General features: G+C 56.1%; 2 protein-coding genes across 2 annotated transcripts in view; one reads left to right on the top strand and one right to left on the bottom strand.

The window, feature by feature from the left end:
- Positions 1 to 23,701, top strand: PRRX2 (paired related homeobox 2). Its single transcript, XM_032131086.1, has 4 exons — positions 1 to 277; positions 19,922 to 20,106; positions 20,281 to 20,459; positions 21,021 to 23,701. Exons 1-4 carry the CDS (start codon positions 34 to 36, stop codon positions 21,154 to 21,156), a joined length of 744 nt encoding a protein of 247 aa, XP_031986977.1. The 5' UTR covers positions 1 to 33; the 3' UTR covers positions 21,157 to 23,701.
- PTGES (prostaglandin E synthase) overlaps positions 18,014 to 25,007 on the bottom strand; it is a 31,523-nt gene continuing 24,529 nt past the window's right edge. Inside the window, exon 5 of the mRNA XM_032131091.1 lies at positions 18,014 to 18,822. Within this exon, the coding sequence (XP_031986982.1) occupies position 18,822 (1 nt within the window). The 3' untranslated portion in view covers positions 18,014 to 18,821. The remainder of the gene's footprint in view (positions 18,823 to 25,007) is intronic.

The raw sequence follows: 25,007 nt of genomic DNA, 5'->3' as shown, positions 1-25,007 counted from the left end.
CTCGGGGTGGGCTGCGGGCTGGGGGTGGGAGCCATGGACTCGGCGCCAGCCTTCGCCATGGACAAGCCGTTCGCCCCCGGCGCCGTGCGCGGCCCGGAGCCGCCCGAAAACGCTCAAAGCCGGAAAAACTTCAGCGTGAGCCACCTCCTCGACCTGGAGGAGGTGGCGGCCGGTATGAACGGGACCCCCGCGGCCGGTCCGCCGCCCGCCGGTAGCGGCAAGGCCATCCCGGAGCCGTCGGGAGGCAGCAGCGGCAGCGAGGCAGCGCCCCAGGACGGTGAGTCCCGCCGGCCCGGGACGGGCTCCCCGGGGATGGGGCAGCTTTGGGGATGCGGTGTCCCCGCCGCGTCCCCCCTGCCGCGGGCCGGGCACCACGGACAAAAAGGGGTCGGTGTCCCCCCCGCGGCGGAGTGGGGAGAACTGGGGAAGCGGGTGGAAGGGAGGGGGGACCCCCGTCGGGGCGAGCTGCGAGGGTGCCGACCCCCCCCCCGACGGCTGGGGCAGAGGGACCCCGCACCGTGAGAAAAGGACCCCGCACCCGGGACAGAGAGCGCAGGGACCCCGCAGCGGGGGAGGGGGCACAGGGACCCCGCGCCGGCCGCCTCCTCGCCGGCACCGGAGGTGTCGGGTACGCGACGTTCCCGGGCGGTCGGTCCGGGGCTGCGCGGCCTGCGGGGTCCCCATTTCCCCCGGGGCTCCCCGTCTCGGTTTCCGGGCGCGGGGAGCGGGGGCGGCCCGGCGGGGCCGTGGGGAGCGGGGCGCAGCGGGTCCCGTCCCGGCGGCCGCGGCTGCGCGTCTCCGGGATCAACGGGGACGGAACTGGGGCTGGGAGAGGAGAACGGGACCGGCCCGGGATGCGGCTTCATGGCGCTCGGTCCTGGCCGGAGGCGCGTTTTTAACGGGACAATCCCGCTCGCATCCCTCCGCGCAGCTCCGCCGGTCCCGCGCATCCCGCTCCGGTCTTGGGGCGGGGGTGAGGAGGGTTCGCCCCATCCTTAGGGCAAAGCCCTGGTACAGGGGCAGCCGACAGCCCCCAGAGCCCCCCCGAGCAGAGTGTCCCCTCGGGACACAGAGGTGACAGAGGGGAGGCAGAGCGTGGGGTGGGGGTGCAGCCCCGCCATCCCCGGAGCCCGGGCCAGGTGCCCTCCCCGAGGGGTGGCACCCCTCAGATCTTTCTCCCGGCTGGGCTGTGCTACCCCAGGCTTGTTCTCTACAGCCCTGGGGTGCTGACAGCCCTGCCGAGGGTCTGACCTATGCCTGGCCAGGGTGCACAGCCCACCCGGGAATCTGCTGCTGAAGGGGGCTCAGTCCCTTCAGTCCCCCCTGGGTGCTCTCTCTGTCCCCTCCCGTGGCTCCTACGCTGCGTTCAGGTCTAAAGCATCTTTCTCGAACCCACAACTCATTCCCTGCACAACCTCCTTCCTTCATGGAGCAGCCCCACTGAGCCCCCAGCCTTCCTCTGCTCGTGCTGCTGAGGGCTGGCTGAGGCTGGGCGCTGCTTTTTGGGATGGTATCTGGTATTTTCAGTGTTGTTTTCCACCCTCCCTCCCTTTCCCTTGGGTTTTGTTTGTACTTCTGGCAGTGGCTTTGGGGCTGTGGGGAGGGTTTCTCCTGCCTGTGGGTCTGTAGGGGGGGACAATATTCCGTGTGGGGTCAGCACAGCTTTTGGAAACCCAGCCCAGCCCGCAGCAGTCAGTTGGTCTCACAGGGCTGTTTGCAAAACAGCAGAGAAACTACCGCCCTGCTGGGCTCCTAATGCACCCAAAGAACTCAGTGTGGACCCAGCGTGATACAAAACACAGAGAGAGAGGCTGCACAATCACTACAAGCCCATTTTTCACCCTAAAAGCCCATTCTTCTTGGGGCAAGGGCCCTGGGGTTTGGTCTGCAAATCCCAGCGCTGCTGGCCCATTTGAGATTATTTCCCATTAGCACCTGTTCCGGCAAGCTTGCATGGATGGAGGCACCATCAGCATCTGGAATGCTCTGACAAGCTGTCCAGTGGTGGAAGCATTTCTGATGTTGAAAAATACCTGGGAGCTGAGAGCAGTGGGCAGGAGGAGAACAAGGAAACAGAGACAAGAACCTGTGCACATGCAAAACTGGACCTTTGAGATCTCTTACCTGCTGGCACTGCCTTAACTGGGATGCAATTTCCTAAACTGAGATGGGGAGACTCGAAATACCAGGCAAAAGTGCTGCATTGTGAGCACCAGCCTTTGGCTCCAGATCTGCGATGCTTTCGGCATCAACGCGATGACAGCAAAGGAACTTTTACTGGTAACCTTATCTTTTATTGGCGTCCTGAAGCAAAACAGCCTCTCAGGGTTTTCTCTCATCTTCCTCTTCTTCTTTGTGGGGTTTTTCTGCCAGATGCAGGTTTGGAGCCCCGCAGCTGGTGGCAGTGGGTTTGTTAAGAACGCAAGTGGACACGGTGCCTCTGCATCTCTCTGCAGGATGTGGCTCTGTGCTCCAGCCACGAACCATCGGGGTCGTTGTGCTTGTGGGTTGGAGGAAGAGCAGCCCTGAACCTGCTGTGAAGCTGCTGGTGCCCCTGCCCCAGGCAGGGCTCGCTGGGGGCTGGGGGGCTGCGTTGGCAGAGCTGGCACAAGGATGCTTTAGGCAGCCCCAGGCCGTGCCCAGCAGGCTGCAACCCTGACAAACCCCCCTCCCCTTCCCCAGGGAAGCAGCAGTGAGAAGTTTCCGTTCTGGAGGTTGGCACGGCCAGAGAAGCTTAGGGCAGGGGCTTATTCTCTGCAGAAGGGGATTCAACCCCCTCCTGAGCTCACCTGGCCCCCCACCCCGCAGCCCTGCCTGCTGGAGAGGGTGGGTGGAGGCAGCCCCAAGTCTGGGGCCCTTGGCACACCTCTTCTCCAGGAGCAGCCTCTCTGCAGTTCCTTGCAGGGCTGGCACATCCCTTCCCGCTGGCACTGAGCACAAAAGCCATGCCCAACTCCCTTTCCAGCCGAGGGGCTGCTCAGCCCTGCCTTGGCCACAGCCCCAAACTGGCCCTGAGAGTACCCAGCGCATCCTCCTGGGATGATGAACACAAATATCTCTGCAACACATTGCTCTCACGACACCCAAAAATCAGAAATCCCACAAGCCAGGCAAATAAAAGTCAACAGGGTGGCGAGAGCTCATCCACATCCTCATCTTCATCCTCCCCTGGAGTGGTGCAACAGCCTCTCATCGAAAACCTTCGGCACAACTTCTGAGGTCTTGAAAGCTTGTTCACCTCCTTTCATTAGACTAACAAATAATGTGTAACGCGAAACATCTGTTAACAACAGCCCTTAATGTTCTCAAGATGATAAAGCAGGAGGGTAATTTTAGCCAGCAAGCCTTGACTGATGGCTTTTCAAACAATGAACTTACTTTTGGTGCCGCCTGGGGATGGGAGAGGGAGTTGTGCACTGGCTCCGGCAGCCACTTTGGGGCTGAAAACTCAGAGTCACTTTTGTCACAGCTGAGCTGTGGCCCCTCCAAGGGGATCCTTTGGCATGGGGCAGGCATGCATTGACCATTTATTTGGCTACAGCCACTGGGACCTGGCAGTGGGATAGGGAGATGTAGTGGCCCCTGGACATCCCATTTTTAGAACAGTGCCTGAAGCCCCTTCCTCATCCCCTGGGACCCTCTGACCTCTTCTGGGGCTGTGAGGATGCTAAGCAGAGCAGTGATGAAGGAGAGGAGAGAAGAAGTAGCACTCCAAGGGGCAGAGGGGATTAAGATGTTGTTACAACAAATTGGCTTTAATTATGTAAACCAGGGTAGCTGAAAAGGGAGAAGTGAGGCAGGGAGGGACAGGGACCTGGTATCAGAGGGGAAAATGGACTTGGTCCTGGAGTTAAAGTGGTGGCTAATTGCCCCAGGTAGCCCCAAACTGCTCCCAGGGCACAGGTACCTTCCTTGAGGCAGAGCCATCCCAGCTGATGTCCCTGTGGTGTTCCAGTCCAGGGACTGTGCTGGTCCTGGCTCCCAGGACAGTTTGGCTGTACTGCTCTACCTTCCCAAATACCCCTTGTCCCCATCAGATGTGGGTGCAGCTTGGGGACACCTTGACCTGGCTGGCTGCGCTGGCAGGAGGCAGCTCTGTAACACCACGGCCGGGATGTGCCTTCCCTGGGACACCTGTGCACGTAGATGGCTCGGCCACAATTAAACCCAGCGTCATTAACTCGTGGCCGATCCCCTGTGCCTGGACCCAGCTGAGGCCCCCCTGCCCTGTAACCCCAGACCCATGAGACATCTCTCTCCAGTACCCATCTGCTTTCCACAGCCCCAAAACTGCTGGACATCCTTCAGGCTGCTCTGCTGGGAGGCTTTCTGTGGTTTCTGGATGCCTGACCAGGGACAGGCAATGGTGTAGGGACCCCGACTCAGCCCCTGTGGAGGGGAACAGGCTTTGAGAATTGTCTGATAGATGTGGCTCAGCTCTCCAAGGAGAGGCTTTTGTTCCCTAAAGGAGGGATTGGTCCCTGCTGCTCGGGGTGGCACCACATCCTGCTTGCCATGGCATGTGGGATGAGGTTGGGATACACTGGAGTGGGGCAGCAGGGCTGGGGTGCAGCGTTTATAGCACCCATCATCCCTCACCACTCCCAAAACAGCAGCAGCTGAGGGTGCCTGGCTGCCCTCCCAGGCTGGCAGATCTCTGGCAGGGCCCTTGGGGGGGACAGTCCCTGTTGGCAGAGCTGGGAATGGTGGCATCTGAAGCAGAGGGGGAGGTGAATCATCTCTGTCCTTGTAAGGCCAGCCCAGCCGAGTGGGTGGCAGCAGGACAGGAGCCATCTCAGTGACCAGGCATCACCCTCCCTGTCCCCAGCGCCTGTCTGGGGACACCCCCCTGCCTGGAGGGCTCTGAGGGCTGCAGACCTCCAGACAAGGGGATTTTCCCCATGTGCCCTTGGGGCTGCTGAAGTGGGATGGTCCCGAGGGGAGGGGACAGCACTTGTCCAGTGCCTGATGCTGGCAGGTCCCCAGTGCAGCGTCCATCAGCCGTTAGTAAGTGCCAGTTAATTCGTGTGGCAGCTCCCCACCCTGGCCCTCCTCCCAGCCCTCCACATTTGTTCGTGCTTAGTGCAAGACTGGTGACGAGGATGGATGGATGGATGGATGGATGGATGGATGGATGGATGGACGGGGAGCCTGGCAGGTCCCAGCTCACCCAGAAGGTTTCCAGCCACTCACAGGGAGCCCAGCATATCCCAGTCAGGAATAAAGGGGCTGTGGGGAGAGACCCATCCTGTACACCCCAGGCTGATGCAGGGGACAGGGGACAGCCCCAACCTGCAGTGTGTTCCCTGCAGCCAGGCTTCCCCCTGCCTAGCTGGGGACACCCTGCACTGTGGTTCTTATCCTGTGCCTCTGCCACAGGACCACTGTCCTGCACATGGTCCCCTGTCCTGGACAGGAGGAAACTGGTTCCTCCGGTCTCACCTATCCAAAAACTGCAGTGGGGTGGGAGTGCTGCTTTCCCATGGCACGAGCAGGGTAAGGGGCTGAGTTAGGTCACCACCCTACAAAACCAGCCAGAGCAGCACAAATCACTGCCAGGCACAGGCAGGGAGGGGAGTCACAGCTGGAAGAGACCCCAGGTCTCGTGGAGCTTCTGGCATGGGGTTCACCCCGGTACCTCCTCTCCGTGCTTCCCTGTGCCCTCCAGCCTTGAAGGGTGACACACACTCGCCATCCCACCCCTCCCACAGTGACACCCACTCACCCTCCTGCTCCTCCCATGGTGACACTGGGTCACCATCCACTCCTTCCCGTGCCCTGGGTGCTGTCAGGCTCTTACTGACTGGTGACACCAGGGCTCTGATTTGGGGAAAATCCGCCCCCGGATGAGCTGAACACCCCCACCTGGGCTCCAGGCTCCCCCCGCCCCAGCTCAGGGGGCTCTGGGCTGGAGCAGGGGCCCCAGGAAGTTGCCCTGCCCATGCTGAGCCCTCCCCAGGGCACAGGGAAACACATACCAGCACGTTCCTGCAGCGCTTGCAGGGCTCTGCGGGATCCCCACACGTGCTCACTTCTGTGCTGGGAGAGCTGCTGCCAGAGGGTAAAGGGAAAAAACCCAAACCCAGGGCGTGAGGAGATGGCTCCCCTCTTGCTGGGGGAGCACAAGAGCTGGAGCAGCCTTGGCCAGGAGGGCAGGAAAATCGCTTTTCTCCCCGTCTTCTCATTGCTGGGATTTTTCGCTGCTCGGCACCCCCAGTGAGCCAGGTTTTGGCAGGCATTGCTGTGGGGGATGCTCCTTCTGAAACCACTTTCCAGCAGCAGAATCACAGCATGACAGTGTCCAGAGGGGACAGTGGTGGGGTCCTGCACATTGTGGGGACACAAGGCTTTGCCCCACTTCCCTGGGAGTCCTGGCAGCACCCACTGATGTGCTTTAGTCCCCAGCAGCAGCTCAGACACCCCCTGACACAGCCATGCCCAGCCCAGGAGGGTGCTGGGGGTGCAGGGACACCTTGCTTGTCTCCCCCTGGGCTGTTCTGTTTCGCTCGACCAGGAACAGCTCAGTGCAAGACTATTTCCCCTCTCTTTTTGGGCTGTTATTTCAGGGAATGGGGCTGATTCACAGGAAAAATATGAAATTTCGACTCTGCGCAGCCAAGATGGGTGAATTTCAACGAATCAGCATTTTAAGAGAGCCTGGGCGTGTGTCTGTAGCTGGGAGGCTGATGAAATGATTTGGGGCTTTGAGGCTGCCTCGTTAGAAACCCTCCTCTCTCCCAGGGAGTGGGGCTGATCACCCCTTCTCCCGAGGCTGATTTCCTTCAGCCACGGGGAATTATCTCCCCAGAGCTGTAAAATCATTGAGCCGAAGGGGTGAGGTTTGAAGCAGGATGGGACTCAGGTGCTTTGGGATTGGCAGAGGCTTGGTGTCCCCACACGGGCACCTCATTCCATCCCTGCAGCATGAGCAGAAGCTGGAAGGAGTTATCCTTCCAGGATGGGATCCCTGAGCCAGGGAACTGGATCAGAGCATCCTTTAAAATGCTGGGGCAGTGGGTTATGGCTGGGCTGAGCTGGGACTGAGCAAGGATTTAGACCAGGGTTAATGCAGATCAGGTTTTTCCTGGCTGGAACAAGCAACTGGGAACAAGAGTGGAAGTGTGGCGGGCAGAGGCAGCCACCCCCCTGGTCTTGGTGGTGCCTGAAAGGGTCAGGGAGGATGGGAACAGCAACGCTTTTGGGGAGAAAGGCCTGATTTGGGGTTTCAAGGCGGTTTTCTGATGCCTGTCGGCCAGGACCGCCCCAAAACTGCAAAACTGCTTGTTTTTCACTGGACAACCCTACATTTCCGAGAATTAACACAAAAATTCCTACCCTCGCCCTTGAGGCATTCCCGATGTTTGCCTTTGCCCGAGGGACGCATGACCGCGGGCGATGTTTTCCAGCCTTCCCACGGCGTGACGAAATGCCCTGTCCATGCTCAGCATCCCTCACCAGATACCCCCTGCCCTGTGCTGCCCCTGGGAGAACCAGCCCAGCGCTGGGACCTGCCGGGGCATCGCCTGTGGGGCAGCTCCTCACCCCCCGGGCAGCCCCTGCCGACAGCTCCGGCTGCGGATCCTCAGTCAGGGAATTGCGGGGTAAATGGGATGCTGATGTTGCAGGAATTGGGAGAAATTGCTCCAGCTTGTGGGGGAGTGAAACCATCCTGGGGACATTAGGGGGACAGGCGGGGTCCCCTTTGCTACCTCGTCCCCTGCAGCCCCACCCGTGGACGGTGCGGGTGCAAACGGCAGCTTGGAGGGTGTTAATTGAGCAGGAGAGATAATGAGGCTGCGGTGCTGCTCTTTCCTGCGGGTTTGGGGGGAAAACAGCCTCTGGGAGGCAGGGCAGGGCTGGGGGGGACAGTTCAGGTCCCGGGGGATGCCGGGCGGGCTGGGAGCCTTTAGAGAGCGGCAGCGCCAGCCGCCGGCCCCCTCCCCTTCCCTCCTCATCCCCCTTTGAGTGCATATAATAAAGCAGCTTTTCAGCTGCGGCTGCAGTGATAGATCAGGAAGAATTGTATGAGTCTATTAAAGTCTGTGTGTCTCTGAATGGAGACTGTGGCTAAGCCAGGCGCCAGGCTCGCGCATTGAACCAGATGTGGAGAGGCGCCATCCTTTCCAGCCACTGAATCCGAGAGGCTGCAGGCTTCACACGCAAGGAAACTGGAGTGCACATGGCAGGGGAGCCGGGGGAGCGGCGGGGAGCACATGGCAGCGGGGCGCTGGGGAGGGGGCACAGCCCGGCGCTCCCCGCAGGCACCGCTGGGACTGGGGGGGTTCGGCTGCGTGAGCCAGCCCAGGCTGGGCACTGCACCCCGAGCTGTGCAGGGCATCGGCGGGGGGAGCCCTGTTGAGCCTTGGACTGTTCAGGGCATTGCCGTGTGTGTTTGGAGGGGTTGCTTTGCACCCCAAGGTGTACCGGGGTCGGCATGGTGCCACAGGTCACGCAGGGCATTGCTGGGGTGGGGTGAGGATTGCACTGCACCCCAAGCTGTACAGGGCTCTGCAGTGGGTGTGTGTGGGGGGGGTTACAGGGCACCCCAAGCTGTACAGGGCTCTGCAATGGATGTGTGTGGGGTGTTACAGGGCACCCCAAGCTGTACAGGGCTCTGCAATGGGTGTGTGTGGGGGGGGTTACAGGGCACCCCAAGCTGTACAGGGCTCTGCAATGGATGTGTGTGGGGTGTTACAGGGCACCCCAAGCTGTACAGGGCACTGCAATGGATGTGTGTGTGGGGTTACAGGGCACCCCAAGCTGTACAGGGCTCTGCAATGGATGTGTGTGGGGTGTTACAGGGCACCCCAAGCTGTACAGGGCTCTGCAATGGATGTGTGTGTGGGGTTACAGGGCACCCCAAGCTGTACAGGGCTCTGCAGGGGGAGTCATGTTGCACTGAGCCATTCAGGGGAATCACACTGTACCCCAGGGCAGGGCATTGCTAAGCAGGGGGGATTGCACAGGGCATTGTCAGGACTGAGTCGGGGGTGGCAGTAGCAGTGATGCTGCAGGGGAGCGCTCAGGGGACCCCGGACACAGCAGTGGGGTGCAAAGAGCCTGGTCTGGCAGCAGCACAGCTGAGGAGGGCACAGGATGGGTCATGGGCAGCTCCTGTCCCCAAACCCACTGTGCTCCAGAGAGAAGACAAAAATGGAAGGACAGAAGGAAGGCAAGAAAGACAGAAGGATGCCATCCTGCTGGGGATAGCCGTGGCTGACAGCTCCAGGGGCTGGTCACTCCGTGGATTCCATGTCCCCAGCAAAGGTGTGAAGCAGAGTCTGTGGAGGGGACACAGGTGACACGGGGACAGCCACTACAGGGCTGTGCTGGGCTGGGCTTGGAGCAGCTGCCACGCTCCTTCCTCACCGATTTCACTTTCTCATCTGGGCCGGCCACATGGCTGTAATTTGGGGGTTGTAAATACCTCAGGGGAATTTTTAAATTAAAAAAAAAATGTTTTCATTTAAATTAAAAGACACTCAAGCATTTCTATTAGTATTAGAGGTTTATAAAACTTAAAACAAATGTTGAAACTAAACTACCAGGCAACGTCCACTTCGGGAAGCCCTCTGCATGTTCGACATAACCCCATTACCCATTGGGCAGTAAGTTTTAATTTTGTATGAGCGTGTCAGGGTGCCCAGCGGGGCAGGAGGGTACTTGGTCTCCTTGGGGACCTGGAGGGGATGAAGGCTTGGAGTGATGAAGGTGACGGTCTCAGCTCTGCTGGCCTTTGTAGAAGCAGGACCCTGATGTTCTTGTCTCCATCCTGTCATCCCCTGGTGTCCTCCCCATGGCTGACACCTGCCCCCAGCAATCTGCCTGTGATCCTGTCCCCCCTGCCATCCCTGCCATCCCCAGCGTCCCCGCCGTGCACGGTTCTGCTTTAACCTGGAAACAGTTAACCAGGCTGAGTTAAAAAAAAAAAAAAAAGAAAAAAAGATACGAGCCACTTATTAAAATGAATGTTTTACAATAAATTTGGCGAGAGGCCACCGACCTCAAATGAAAACCAGACCAGAGGACAGCGATGCTGCTTGCTGGCAGGGGCTTCTGGGACGTCTGTGCGTGCAGGCGCCCACGAGGGTCCTCCTTGGAGCAGGGCTGGGATGGGGTCCCAGTGGGGCTCACGCCCATCCCATGCCCTGGCCAGACATGCTGGTGTCCACTGGTGGTGGCCATGGAACGGGTTCTCAGCAGCTGCTGGTGCTCACTGATCAAATGGGCGCTCCGTGATTTGTTGGCCTGAGTGTGAAAAACACCCTTTTGGCCTCAAAAAATAAAAGCAACTTGGGGCAGTGGGCAGCAGGAGGGGACACCATGGAGATTCTCATCGTTCCCCCTTGTCCCACCCATCTCCTTCCCTCTGTTGGCAATGACCCTGATGCGATGGGGTCTCTGCTTTAACCTCGTGGGGCTGGTGTTGGGTTTCAGTGCCAGATGCCATTGGGGCTGGCTTGCTTGGGCTTTTGCCTATTAAATTTCAAAAAACCACCTTTTTGGGGGGGCTGGGGAGGAGAGGAAGGCTGGGATCGCCATGCCAGGGGTCCCTGGCTGGGAGCCAGCCCTCCACACAACGTTCCTGCCCTGCAGCCCCGGCTGATTTCGTTTTATTTTTCAAACACTGAGCAAAAGTCCCAGTGAGCTCTCAACACCATGATGGCCTGAGGCACCCCCCATCCCCTTCCCAGCCCCCAGGAAAACTCACTTTGCATAAAATCCAGGGGGTTGGTGGTGCTTTGCAAGCGCAGGCTGGTGCTACTCCTGGGCCAGTGCTTGCACGAGTCTCATTAGTGTTAATTAATTACACATGTCTGCGCCCTGCTGGGAAACCAGGTAACCTGTTACGTCAGGTGGCTGCGTGTGAGCGATGTTGGCACCTCTGTGGCTGCATCATGAGTGCACCAAATGGTGCCTAAAAGTCTGTGGGATGGGAAGGGAAGCAGCATCTGCCGTGCTCTGCCCTGATGTAGGGCAGTGGGGTCTGTGCTGGCATCGCCCATCATCTGTCCCACCATCCCACTCTCCAGTGGCTAATGGGGAGCCACCATGGCTGTTCCCCCTGCCCAGACCACTCACTGCAGTGCCTGGGGCTGACCCAAATCCCAGCATTTTGGGCACAGGGTCTGGGCTGGCTGTTTCCCTGAGCCACAGAGGCCCATTTGCACATCTGTGAGCCACCACGGTGCTGCCACTTGCCACGCTCGGCTGTTTTAACGAGCTGGCAAAGTGGGGAGGCTGCATCCCCAAGGGACACCCGGGGGCTGTGTCCCCAGGAGCATCCCAGGGTGCTGCAGTGGTGTGAGGTGCAGGACAGCCCAAGCACTGCTGTCATCCCACCCCAAGAAGGTCTCCTGGCTGGGAGATGAAAGCAAGCTCTGCAGTGAATGTCTCCTTGCCAGGAAGGCTCCTGGCTGGTGGTGGCTGGGGGAGAGCCAGTGCCTTTTGTTGGGTCCCTGGGCCTCCACCGTGGGGGTTGGCAGATTCACAGGAGAACAAAATGAAAATTCCTGCTCCCCCGTTGGTCGGTGTTGCTCGGAACTTGGCTTGGATCAGTCAAACCCACCACAGTGTCTTTTCCTGAGGCGCTTGGCTGTGCTGGGAGGGCTTCAGCTCCTGCTACCCCCAGCCCTGCAGCCACAAACATTCGCCTGAAGAGCCCTTGGGTCTGACACAGCCTCTCGGAGCATCCCTGCATGAAGCTGGGAGCACTCATCCCAATATCTATCCTGTTTCCCTCTCCCCTGTTTGGCATTTTCAGGGGACATCCAGACTGGCACCACTGCAGATGAGTTTTTGGAGGCTCTGTGTGACCCCAGCCCCAACTAAGAAAAGAGGGACCCCAGAGGGGTGCAAACCCCTTTGAGTTGCATGTTCCCCTGCTATGAGCAGGGAAGATGCCAGACCCTGCCTGATCCTGACCACTCAAAGCCACTGTCCCCAGCAGATCTGTGCAGACAGTGGACTTTCCCAGGAGCCTTTCCTCCTCACCGTGCCTTGAGGGGCAAATTGGGTGCTCGTTGGGGAGCAGCACCCCAGCTTTGCCCCAGCTCAGCTCCTCCGCAGCTCTGTCCCCATGGAGCGCTGACACAATGGAGGCAGTGGTGGCTCTGGAGCCGGGACAGCCCATTGTGTCAGGCTGCAGCCACAGCCTCCTGTGAACACACGGGATGCTCCTGGCAGCTCCCGAAAGCCCTGTGCCAGGCTGGGGTCACCCCACGCTGCACAGTCCTGGGAGGGAACATTTCTCTTGCAGATCACCGAGCCCCAGGGGTGCTCTCAGCACTCTGGGTCCGGGCTGGCTGCCCTGGGCCAGTGCCACTGTCAGCGGGCGCAGCCAGGCAGTCTGAGCCCCGCGGCCCCACAATGGCCCCGGCTCCGGCTCCCGGGGTGCAGGAGCCAGGCGGCTGGGAAAGCACAGCCAGAGGCCTTGGTGAGCCCTGCACTGGGTGCCAGCGCTGTTGCAGGCTTTCGAGGCTGTTTCTGGAGCAGGCGTGTCAGGGGATGCTGATGGTGCCAGGCTCTGTGGTCTGGATCCTCGTGCAGGGTTGGGGCTGCAGCCAGGATGCTGGGATGCATCCTGAGCCAGTGAGCCCAGCAGCAGGATGTGTCCGTGTCACCTTCTCCAAAGGTCTGTCCACAGGCCGTTCTCACCCCAGGAAAAAGGTGGCACCATCTCTCCCAGATCCCTGTGACAGTGGACAGGAACTTCTTGTTCTGCTCAGCCTACTCTCCTTATTGCACCAGAGCTTTGTGGCCAAAGATGTTCCCCAGCCCCTCCCTGAGGCTTGACAGCATCCCACCAACCCTGCCTCCTCCTTCAGGGAATGTGGCTGCAATTAATTCATTAAATGCTTCCGCTGACGCAGGAGCTGGCCCTGCCAAAACACCATTCCTGGGGCCTGGCCTCAGCTGGGTGAGCACCGTGCTGGGCTGTGCAGGAGCCTCTGGCCGGGGCAGTAGCCTCTGGCATGGTGGGAAGTGCTGGGAATGTTCAGGGACTCCTGAGCACATCAAAGCCTCAGGGCTTTGCTTGCAGCCCTGTGGTTTTCAGCAGTTTTCAACTTCCAGGGCATCCTCTCTAAATCACAGCACATGACTTGGCCAGCTGGTTTCTCACCTGGCATCTCCAGCATCTGCTTCCCTTCTTCATTGTTTTCATTATCTTCCTCCTTCCTCACTGTGACTTCCTGATCTTGTCCCTCTTGTGCACCTGGGTTTTGCAGCACGGCTGCCCTTGCTCCAGAGCCAACTGGAGAGCCAGCTCTGAATCCACTCACAGCTCTCAGCAGTGAATTTGGTGGCTAATTGCTGGCTGGAACCATCCCTAGGGGAAGCAGTGTCCCATGACATGGGAATCTTCCTTTTCACGTTCCTTCTGTTCCCAATACCCATCTAAGCATCATGTTCCCACTACATTTGCTGCACTAATAATGAGCTAAAAAAGCGCTTCAGTGCCACCACTGAGTTACCAGCACAGGTTGGACACATCCCCACTGAGATGCAGGGATGCTGCTGGCTCAGCCAGGACCTTCCTTGTTTGTTCAGACTTTCAGCTGAACTTGCTGTGATGAGTGCTCAGACACCACACACCATCCAGGAGTGCAAGGGGAAAACCTCCTGCGCTTTGGGGGTGCAGGCTGTGCATGGAACATGCCTGGGGCTGCAGCACTGCTGAGCAGGATCTTCCCAAAACTTGGGTGTCTGTGTGGCTGGGGGTAGCAAACTGCAGTGCTGGGTGGTTTCTGGCTGGTGCAGAGGCAGCTCTATAACCATAAAACAGGCTGCTGCTGCCTGTCAGTGAGCACAGGCTAAGGCCCCCCCCGGGACAGCCTTGGCCTCTTTCTTGGTCCAGGCTTTTGCTGCTCCTTTTTAACAGAGACACTTTTCCCCCAGCAAAACTGGCAGCCTGTAAAAACGTGTCAGCGTTTCAGTTTTTTCACAATTAATGAGGTGAAACATCCTCGGAAACATTTTGCTGTAATGTTTCTCCAGTAGCTGGGACTTGCCCCTCTCTTAAATTTTTCATGTACGCCACTTGAGCTGAGAAAGTTTCCTTCGGACTCAGCACATTTGGACCCCCCCAGCTTCAACCTCCCCCCAGAGCCTTCAGCACTCCCAGGGTCTTTGTGAGGCTGGGGCTGCACTGGAGGGGGAACAGAGAGCGGCAGTGGGTCGGGATGAGGAAGTGGGAGCCTTCTCCCAGCAGTGGGGGAGCCTGGGGAGGGGCTGACAGCCCTTGTTCCCCAGGGATACCTTGTTCCCCATGGCCATGGTTATTCCCAGGATGGGTTTGGACCTCACAGCATCGTGCCAAGCAAAGCTGGGGCCGGTATCCTGTGGGCAGGGGTTGGTGGCCCTAAGGGGCTTCTCCCCTGGATACTGGGGTGAAATCATGCAGAAAATGGGGGTTTCACTGATACGGTTTTGCCCCTAAGCTGGTGCTGTGTTGGTCCTGTGCACCCAGGCTGGGCTCGCTGGTGGGTGCAGGAAAGGCACTGCACCTGGGTGACCCAGCACATGTGGAGGGGCAGGTTCCTGGCTGCTTCTCAGCCCCTCAGGCTTTCCAAAATGATTCGGGGAGATTAAAGACCCATTATGGTGTAGGCATCTCGCACCATCCCTTCTGCAACAAACCCCATCCTTCCTGCGCCCATGAGCAGGGACAAGAGCCCAGCTTCCGTTTGGCCTGTGGAGCATCCCTCCTGCTGTCCCTCCTTCCTGCAAAGCCCCAGTGTGGGCTGATAAAACCCCCCCCGGGTTCCCAGGCTTTTCCTAACTGCTCTCAAGGCAGAGCAGTGTTGGAAGTAGCTGCTGGAAAGAGGGATCATCTGCACTTGGCAGCCCATGCACCCCCAAATCACACCTTGGCTTCGGGTGTCTCAGCTGAAGGTTGTGGGATAAAAAGGAGCTGGAGTGGGCACACACCACGGAGGGGCAATTCCCAAACCCCAGAGCTTTGCTGCAGCTCGCTGCAGTGTGAAGGGAAATGCTTCCTCCCCATCGCATGATTTAGAGGAACAAGTTAAACAATTGCACATGAAACTTTGGCAGACGTCATCGCCGGAGCTCTCCTCGCTTCCCCCGAGTGTATAAAGGGATGAAGGGAGTGCACATGTTTACCGAGAGAGACCATGGGAGAAACGAAATACATTGTTTTTCCAAAGGATTTCTTGGCTGTAAAAGACCTCCACCACCCTGCGGCTTCCCTGATGAAGGCCCAGCGTTAATTTGTTAAATCCACATCAAGTGCCCAGAGAACCCGTTGTTTATTTTTGCTAATTCAGCCGGCCGAGATCAAATTGGGGTTTTATTTGTTAAGGATAAACCTTAATTAATAAAAGCTATTTATTTGGCTAGAGCCAGCCGCAGCCTGAGGGTCAGATATGCCACGATCATTATTTCAAGTAAAACAAACCCAAAATGTCTCTCAACAGTTTGAAAAACATAGAAACTTAGAGGGCTGAATTTATTTGTCTTAGGAAGAATTTACAGCTAATTCCCTCCAGGCTATTTCAACCCTTAAATTATACCCAAGAAGAAAAAAGGAGGAAAAAAATGCCATTCCAGGCGTAGTAGGGAAGTAAATGGTACAGCAGATTTGATCATTTTGGCTGGGGGGGTGTGAAAAATTTAAAGCTTAAAGGGTCTTTGGCAAACTGCTCGCAAATAAATGGAACGTGTGAAATAATTTAATGACAGAAAACTGTTCAGGGCCGTGGCGGCTGCGGTGCGGTGGAAAATGAAACACGTTGGAGGAGATGTAGCCTGGGCTTTTTGTGTGAGAGGGTTGAACTTGCTGCATTCTGACCTGGTCCCTGAAAAAGGGGGGTACTTGCACCCCAAAGCCAAGTGGTAGAGCTGGACTCAGGAAAACTTGTCTCAGGATGTAATGGTGCTCATAGGGAGAGGGGTTTGCAGCATCACCTGGGGAAGAGACAGGCTGGCAGCTGGCTGAAGTGACCCTCTGGGGTAGCAGGGACGGTGCTGGGCAAACACCACCACCCTCTGGATGAGCATTTTGCAAAGAAACCTCCCAAACTGGGTGTCCAGAGGGGAGACTGAGCATGGCTGGCAATAAAGCCCATCCCTGAAAGACATCCCCAGGGAGTATCCGTGCCCGTGTTCCCGGGGCTCAGGTGAGTGAGCTGCTGGATTCTCAGTGCTGGTTGATCTGGATCGCAGCTGCTCTGAGGCCGTTTGTTGTGCACTAATGGAGCTCGTAAGTCAGAACCAAAGCCTCGGTGGAAATCGAGTGAAAATTACCTCTTTACAGTGCTCAACAGCATCTGTGGGAGGTTGGGGGCCCTGCCAATGTAAGGGCCCCCCTTGGCAAGCCTAGCACCAAGGCTGAGACCTGCCGAGTCCTTCCTATGTAAACTAATGGAAGGACAGAGGGAAAAGGCAAGGGTCAGAGGAGGGGGCTTGGCCCAGCTGAACCAGCACGGCTCTGAGCCAGGGGTGGTGTTGCCTTTGCAAATGGGGCAAGACCCGTCGCTCCCAAGTTCTCAGTGTGGCACAGTCCAGGCTTGCCAGCATTGGTGCTCCCACAGGGAGAAGGGTTCTGGGGTGACTCCCAGCACCCCATGGCATCTGTAGGGCCCAGTGCTGCTCCCGGGCTGTCTGCAGCTCTTGGGCAGCACTGCCTGAGGCAGGACAGCCCAGAGGGGAGGCTGGAGGTTACCCAGGCCACATCCCGCACCCCAAAACTCATCCACATCACGGGTGAAAAGTCTCCTGTCTTTCCTAACACTCTGAGGCAATTGAAGGCTTTTTTTGTGATGCACATCGGGCCCATCCTGCTTTGTGCAAAGCCCCTTCGCCTCCCTCTTGCCGTCCTCCCCCGCATGTCATCTTTCGTTATTCAGTAATGTTATCCCCCCTGTTTTCCCCCTTTCCCTGCATTTTTTTTCCTTTCAGCGGAAACTGTAATCAGTGGAAGATAAATACAGGGAAGGTGGCTGGAGGGAAGGCTCAGGAGCCCCTCTGACCTCAGGGTTGGCCAACCAAACTGGTCCCTCCAGCCCAAATGAATCCCCAAATTATACCTGACAAAGGCAAGGGTTTGGCTTTCTCCATAACCTCCCCAAGCACTGCTTTGGGGCGGAACAGTGATGGTGGTGAGCTGGTTTTAACTTTGTGCAAGTACAAATTCTTATTCCTGGAAGACCATCGGGGTGGGGAACTGGTTTCCAATTCCTCCATCAAGGTGTCAGCAGCTCTGGTTAAATCCAAGTCCTGCTGATGGCACTGAGAGGACAGGGTGTCTTTGGGGGACCCAACTCATCCCCCTTCCCATTCCTTCTCTAATGCCACAGAGGACTTGGCTGTGCTCATTTTTGGGAAGCTGATTCGAGGTTATTAAAGCATCTCTTATAGAAGAGATCCAGCCTGACTGTACATTGTAAACCTGTCAGACACTCACCACCAGCTGTTAGGGTGGCATTTGTCTGGTCCCACAAGCCTGCAGTGCCTGAGCTAATGATGAAAAGATGTAGATGCATTACCAGGGCTCATCCCTAAGCAGAGCAGAGGATCCAGGCAGGCACTCCATGTGTGGAGCTGCCTCCATGCCATACAGAGATGGCCTGGAAAAGGTGTGGAAGGTCCCTCCATTAAAAGCAGCAATAGAGGCTGAACAAAATGCCCCAAAACTGGCATGGCCTGGGGTTTGCAGGTCTCCAAAAACCCAGGAACCACTGGTGCTCGGACACATCCTGACCCAACTCCAGTCTTAAACCTCGATCCTGGCATGACTGCCAGCCCCATATGGGAAGCACTCAGCACCACTTGTCTCCTGTGGCTCTTTAGCTCTTCCTTCTGTAGGTTTGGGGAGATAAAGACCAGCCAGAAATGTGGCCAGATCCTACAGAACTGGATTGAGAATTAATTTAAGAAAACTTTCCTCCTCCTCCTCCTCCTTTCTTTCAGCCAAATTAGAGTGGGTGAGAGAAACCATCACTTATGGAAAAGTCTTACAGCCATGTTTAAATTGAGGATGAAGCCAAAGGGGGTTTATAAATTTTATTTATACATTTCCCAGGGTTCTGTTGAAATCATTGCCAGTTTGGTGAGGGACAGTGCGTGCTCTTGTGACTACACCTTTTGAACCAAACCCTGATCTGCCATTTCTCCAGAAGTCCTGTGGCATGGTCATAAATCCACAAGGAAACCTCTCACCCCATTACATCCTGTATCTCTTTCCCAGCTTGATGGTTCCCATTTCAGTCCCAGGCTCCCAGAAAACTCAGGGACAACCATGGCTAGACTTCATGTATTTTAATCCAGCAGCTCATTAGCTCGCTGAAGGAAAACAGGACCAAAAAAGGAGTTTAACTAAAAAGGGCAACTGGAAAGCAGAGACTGGCAGAACATTTGAAGCTGCAGGAACAAGTGCTGGAGGGAATTCTGAGAATTTTATTTGTGAGCCTTTAAACACGATCGGTGGCGAAGTGCAGCCTGTGGTTTCCTGGCCGGGGAAAGGGCCTCAAACCCATGCATATTTCAGGCACTGTCCATCGTGTCTTTACCCAACAAAGAAGGCCATGGCCAAAGTACAAGAGCACAGATTGTTGATGGTCAACCAAGGCCAAATTGCACCTACAGCATAATAAAAGACCCAGAGAAATGCCAGTGGCTGCAGAGAGGTCTTGGGAGAGCGGTGTAGTTGGGCACATAGGGGTCTTAGGTACTTGATTGAAAACTTATTGTTGGATGTTTCATGGCTTGAATTATTCAGAGTTAAGGTCCAAGAAGGTTTTTCTGGCCTTAAAGATCTTGGAGCCTGTAGTTTCCTCCTGCTCAACAGCTTGATGGTGTCTAGAAACAGAAGAGTTAATATCCCTTTCAGTAGATTTTGTGTGTTGCTCAAGTATCATCTGAAAATGCTGCACTTATTAAATAAGTATCACAATATTATTAGCAAGCATTTAATTTGTGAGCATACTCAGGGAGTGGTGAGTTCTGCCACCCTGGCCTCTGTAATGATATAGAGCAGAAATACCCCTGCCATGAATCAGAATGTCATAAAATTATTAACATTTCAAGTAATTCCAAAATGCTTTCCCACCAGTAGGTACAGATTGGATCCAGATGCTTTATTAACAGAAAGAATCATTAACCAGTACCTCCATGAGGGAGAACGACAGCGAGTCGTGCTCCCCATGAAGCCTTTGCAGGCAACTGACTGGGTGTCTTGGAAAAAGACTTCATAAACTTGCCCAAACCTTATGATATTAGTGACAAAGAAGAGATTAATCTCAGCTTGGCTGACAGCCCAAGATCAATACTGAGAAACCAAACTACACCCTCAGCTTCATGTTTCCATGAGCCAGCAAAGCCAGAAATAAACACTGCGGAGGCTGAGCCCTGCGAGACACGGTGCTGCTCGTTCTGAGCTCTGAAGACCACGGCTGGAAGAGCAGATGCTTGGCTGCAGTCCTGTGTCACCTTGGGGACATGCCACAGCTGGGGCCTCGGAGGGTTGCTGGAGGTGGGAGCTGAGACCTGCATCTTGGGGGTTTTTCGGTGCTTCATTTTCATCACCGTTCATGAAAGCTTGACTTAAAGTCTTAGCAAGAGCCGAGCCCCAGTTTGGATCAAGTGCAGCCCCAGGATACACTGAGACCTGTATTCAAAATCAGGTCCACATGGTTTGAGCCAGATGTGAAACCACCACAGGCCTTGGTAAATTTTGGGGTTAACCCTAAGCTCCAGCAGGTCCCAAAATAGGTTTTGATTCTCATGGACATCACAGGGTTGCACATAATGCTGCTCCCCACAGAGTCCCTGGTGCCTGGAGGGAGCATGGCTGGCACAGAGCAGGGCAGTGCAGACCCCCAGGAGGGCTTGAGCTTGGTTGAGTTGTGGGGTCTCACAGAGGTCTGGCTCTCATTCGGCTTCTGTTCTTTCCCCACAGGTGAGAGCCTGAGCCCAAGCTGCGGGGCAGCCAAGAGGAAGAAGAAGCAGAGGAGGAACCGCACCACCTTCAACAGCAGCCAGCTGCAGGCTCTGGAGAGGGTCTTCGAGAGGACGCACTACCCCGACGCCTTTGTGCGGGAGGAGCTGGCGAGAAGGGTCAACCTCAGCGAGGCCAGAGTCCAGGTGAGCACAGGTTTGTGTGGGAGAAAACAACACCCTCTGCCTTGCCCCCAGGCAGGAGCAGGGACTGTCCCCTCCCTTGTTCCATCCTGCACATCACCATGATCCATAGGACAGATGCTTGGGACATCCCTGCTCGCACTGGGTCCCCACTGACCACCTTTCCCCCTGCCACAGGTGTGGTTTCAGAACCGGAGGGCCAAGTTCCGCCGTAATGAGAGGGCGATGCTGGCCAACAGATCGGCATCGCTGCTCAAATCCTACAGCCAAGAAGCAGCCATTGAGCAGCCCATGGCACCACGGCCCACTGCACTGACCCCGGAGTATCTCTCTTGGACCAGCACCTCCCCATACAGGTAGGTGGAGGCTCTGGAGGAGCTGAGGAGGAGGTGGCTGTGGGGCAGGGCTGCCTAGAGACCACTCCACTGCCACAGGAATGCAGCCCTGTACCACTGCTGGGGATCTGGGGAGTTTTATGAGGCTGAAAGGAACTCGTCTGACTTGGCCTTGGGAACCATTTCAACCCTGTCTGAGCATCCGCTGCCCAGCGCTGAGCAGGCTTCCCTGCCTCCTTGCATTTCGGGGCCGGAGCAGGCACCCTGGTCCTCGCAAGGGATTTGCTTGGCCTCGTGCTGACCCTTCCCACATCTCAGCACAGGAGGTGGCATGGGTCCCTTCTGGTTCCCAGCTGTTCATGTTCAGCCATCACATCCAAAAGCACAAAGCAGGGCCTCCTGGTGCATAGTTTGAGGGGTTCCCACATCCAAGCACATAAAAATGCTGAAGCCTTGGCTGTTCTTGTGAGAGATCTCCAAGAGGGAGCAGCCAGCCTGGCCCAGGAAGCCAGCAGGACCACAAAGGGCATGGGGACTTCTCCATGGGCTATTGCCTCATTCCTCCCTGCTCCCTCCCCGCAGCACTGTGCCCTCCTACAGCTCCAGCGGGACCGCAACACCCACCCAAGGGGTGAACATGGCCAACAGCATTGCCAGCCTGCGCCTCAAAGCCAAAGAGTTCAGCCTCCATCAGAACCAGGTGCCGACCGTGAACTGAGCAGGGCAAACCCCATCCCATGGCCTCCTCCAGGATACAGCGTGGAGCTCCTGTGCCGGTCCAGGACAAATCCGCTGCCTGCCCAACACACATGCCACTCATCCAATGTCTCCGCATCTTCTCTCCTCTTCCCTTCCCTTCTGAAGGTAGAGTCAGTCCCAGGCCGAAGTGGCACATAATTATAGCCACATATGGAGCGAACTTGGTTAGAAACTTGCTTTTCGCACACCCTTATAATAACGGCTATATATACACACATACCCCCCACGCGCTCTTTGAGGACAAACAGACTTGCCAAGGGAACAAGAATTTGCTTCCAAACATGGAAGGATCTTGGACTATTGGATTTGACCAATTTGGGTATCTTGCCCAGAGAGCCAAAGAGTTATTGGGTCTTCTCCTCCCGCAGGGACAGCGTGGGAGGATCATGAGCCCCTCTTTCCACCGGGCTGTGACTTGCGGCGCTCAACTGTGCGTGCCAAAGCTGATCCATGTGTTCATTTCTTTGTGCAACCCCAGCCACAGTGTGGGGTTTAGGACTTCCTAAAGTTTGGGACTTTGGGAAGCTGATGGCTCACCCATGCCATGGCCAGTCTAGGCCAGCCCTCTGCACTGTGCTGCCTGCATTTAGGAGCTGCCTATGCTGATGGCATCAGGCTTTGTCCCTTCCCAGAGGGGCAGGCAGAGCTGGAGCATCTCAACAGACCTGCTTGGAGCCTCTGAGCTCTCCTGTGAGCTGGGGATGCATTGCCAATCCCCATGCAGGCACCGCTGCCCTGCCTCGGTGGATTTGCCAGCGATTCTGCAGAGCCCCAGGTCATTGAACCGTCCCAGGGAGGGAGAAAATTGGAAAAAGCTGTTGGGTTTCAGCTGAGTAGGCGGCTCCCAGTGCTTCGTGCCAACGAAGGCTTCGCCTTCCGGAGGCACAGCCTCCCCATCGGCAGCTCCGCAGATGTGCTCGGGGGTCTGGGACCGGCAACTCCATGGGGGAGGCTTTTTTGGTTTTGCAGAAAGGAAATGGTTTCCCCCTCATCCCATCCTGCTGTGCAGCCTAATGAGGCTCCAAGGTGGGATGTGCAGGGGGATGGACACGGGGTGGGCAACCTGGCCCCAGCCCATGGGACTGAGCTGCGGAGAGACGCAGCCTCCACCTTCCCCTGCCAATTCCGCAGCAATGGGGAATGAGCCGGAGTGGTGGGGGTGTGGTGTCCCTGTGGACAAAGCCCACTGGAAACCAGACCACCCTTTCCTCACCCACTGGAAAGAGCCACCAGCCAAGCATGGGGACACCACCAACTCAGAGGGGTGGCCTGGACAGTGAAGACACCAGCCCTACTTCCCTAGAAGGGGTTGGTTTGGGGGCTGCAGCAATAGATCTGAGGACAAATAGAGTAATTGCTGAAGTGCCTCCTCCACGTAAACATCCTCTGGTCAGTGACACCAAGGCTGAAAGTGTCACAGCTACAGAGTGCCCACCTGAGTCCCCACAGCTCCCAGGAGCATCCTCTCCCATTCCCACTGGGGCTCTCACTGCAGCTGCATGTGGGACCCAGTGGCTGTGACACTGGAGCCTTCAGCTGCACTGCAGGGCAATGCCAGCCTGGGGGAGACTCACCCAGCACCTGGAGCTCCACCCAGACCTGGTGGGAGAACCAGGAGAGGAGCCTATCTCCTCTTGCTGGGGGTGAACCACCCTCCATGCTGCCTCCAGCCCCTGCTTTCTCTGCTCCACACTGCAGCCCCTAGTTGGGAATAGTTACCTTCTCCTCCTCAAGCTTGGCAGGCAGGGAGAGGGCACAGCCTGATTGACGCTGTCCACCTCATCCAGGGAGCAGTGTCACCCTAAATACCCACCCTCTGCCCCCATCCACATTTCCAGGGCTGGTATCCCTCCCATTTGTCATGCCAGAAGAAGAGCACGCAGCTCCCCACACTGCACAGAGACCTGCCAAGCCAGGGGGGAGAGGGATCCACTGTGGATCAAATCATCCTCCCTAAGAAACACCACTTGGGGCAGGAGGAGGAGGCTGGGAGGGTCCTATTCCCATGGAAAGCACAAGGCTCTTTTTTCGGTTATACAAGATGAAACCACAGGGATATAAATGTCACTGCCTCTTTGAGAACATTAATGAAAATAAACCCATTTAATAGTTTGCAGATGCTGTTTCTGTAAACCTAAAAAAAGCAGGGAATAAATATTTCTTCACTAAATATCTATATGTATATATATATTTGAAAACATTTGCTCCTAATCTTAGGCCCCCTCCTTTGCTGTGCTTTTGGCAGCTTATCACAGCTTGTCACTCAATGCTGAACTCACCAAGAAGAGATACAAATTGCACCCATGGAGGGGTAGCAGGACCGAGGGATTATTGTAATCTAAGCTCTCTCTCGCCCTTTCTATTTGTACATTTCAATTACTTGTAACAAGATCCATGGTGGATTTGTTTTTTTCTTCTGCATGTCTGTGTTTTGGAAATTTTTGTAAGGTTTTTGTAAAAACAACTCTTGTGAAATAATGGAGGAATAAATATTTTACTGAGTAGAGACGTGTCAGTGCATGTGATAGGGATGTGACTCTTCATCAGCAGCCACTGTGGTTTCCCCACCTGCCCTGGACAAGAAGCCTGGGCAGAAATTGAAGTAAGAGGCAGCAAGAAGGGTCAGATTCTACACAGAAATTGAGCTGTGTAGGAATAGGAATAAGGATAGGAATAAACCATCAGATTGTAGAGCACTTTCCAGAGAGCAAAGGCCTATGGGTGCAGAGCAGGCACCGAGCACAAAAACAGGGGGAGTCAGTGGTCAGGCAAAGGTGATACCAAATAGTTGAGGCAGCCAAAGTTAAACAGCGCTCCAGGAGCTCACAGTGTTGAGCTATCAGGCAGCAGATTTAATGCAATGTGGAGAAATGGGAAGATGTGCCCAGGGGAAAATGCCCAGTACAGTTTGAAACTGCCCAGTGCAGACTGAAAGGCAGCAAGTCAAGTGGCAGGAATCGCTAGGAAAGGATTAGAGAGCAAGGCAGAAAGTGCTATCGCACACACCCAGAGGGGCTCAGCTCCATGAGCCACAGGATCAGCTCCCTCCCAGCAGCAACCTTTGTTCCTCCCATCACCGGTGGCTTGTGGGACACATGGATCCTGTGGATTGCAAGGTTGAGGAAGGAAGGACCCCTAAACAACACATTCCAGCTTTCCCTAGAAGGGAACAAGGCTCATCCCATTTCACCCCTGCAGCACCCAGCAAGAGCAGGTCCCCATGTTGGGCATCACTCCAGGCCCACCACAGTCCCAGACACTTGACCATCCCTATCAAACTGCTCTGCTGCTGCTTTTTAACCATTTATTTATTCATTCAGTAAGTGGTTTGTAGATCATTAAGGCCAATTGTCCAACCTCCTGCATAAAGAATATCACCCAAGCAGCATCCTCATCCTCAGCATGTGGCCAGTGCAGAGCATCCCTTTGGAGAGCATCCAGCCCCGAGTCAAAAGACCCTTGGAATTGATGAGCTTACAGCTCCCAGGGCAGATTCCTCCAGTGACTCATTACTGTTGACTACTGGAAATATGTCACTTATTTCCTGCCTGAACTGTCCCAACTTCAGTTCATCTCCCACTAGAGCAGAAGGTCCCAACCCATGGTCAGTCAGCTCCCAGGAGCTGATGGACATCTGAGGGGTCCACAAACCAGGAGATAGACAAGCATGGAGAGCTGCAGCTCACCTGGCAGGGTCTGCACTCCACAGGGAAGGGAAGCACTGGGGGAAGGCTGTCAACGAAGAGGAGCTCAAAGACATTGTGCAACCACTCCTCTTCCAGGATAGGGGCATTTTTCCTCCTAGGAAGG

Source organism: Corvus moneduloides, chromosome 21, assembly GCF_009650955.1.
Source record: "Corvus moneduloides isolate bCorMon1 chromosome 21, bCorMon1.pri, whole genome shotgun sequence".
Lineage (NCBI taxonomy): Eukaryota > Metazoa > Chordata > Aves > Passeriformes > Corvidae > Corvus > Corvus moneduloides.
The sequence above is the reverse complement of the archived record's forward strand: the minus strand, read 5'-3'. Positions and strand labels throughout refer to the sequence as shown.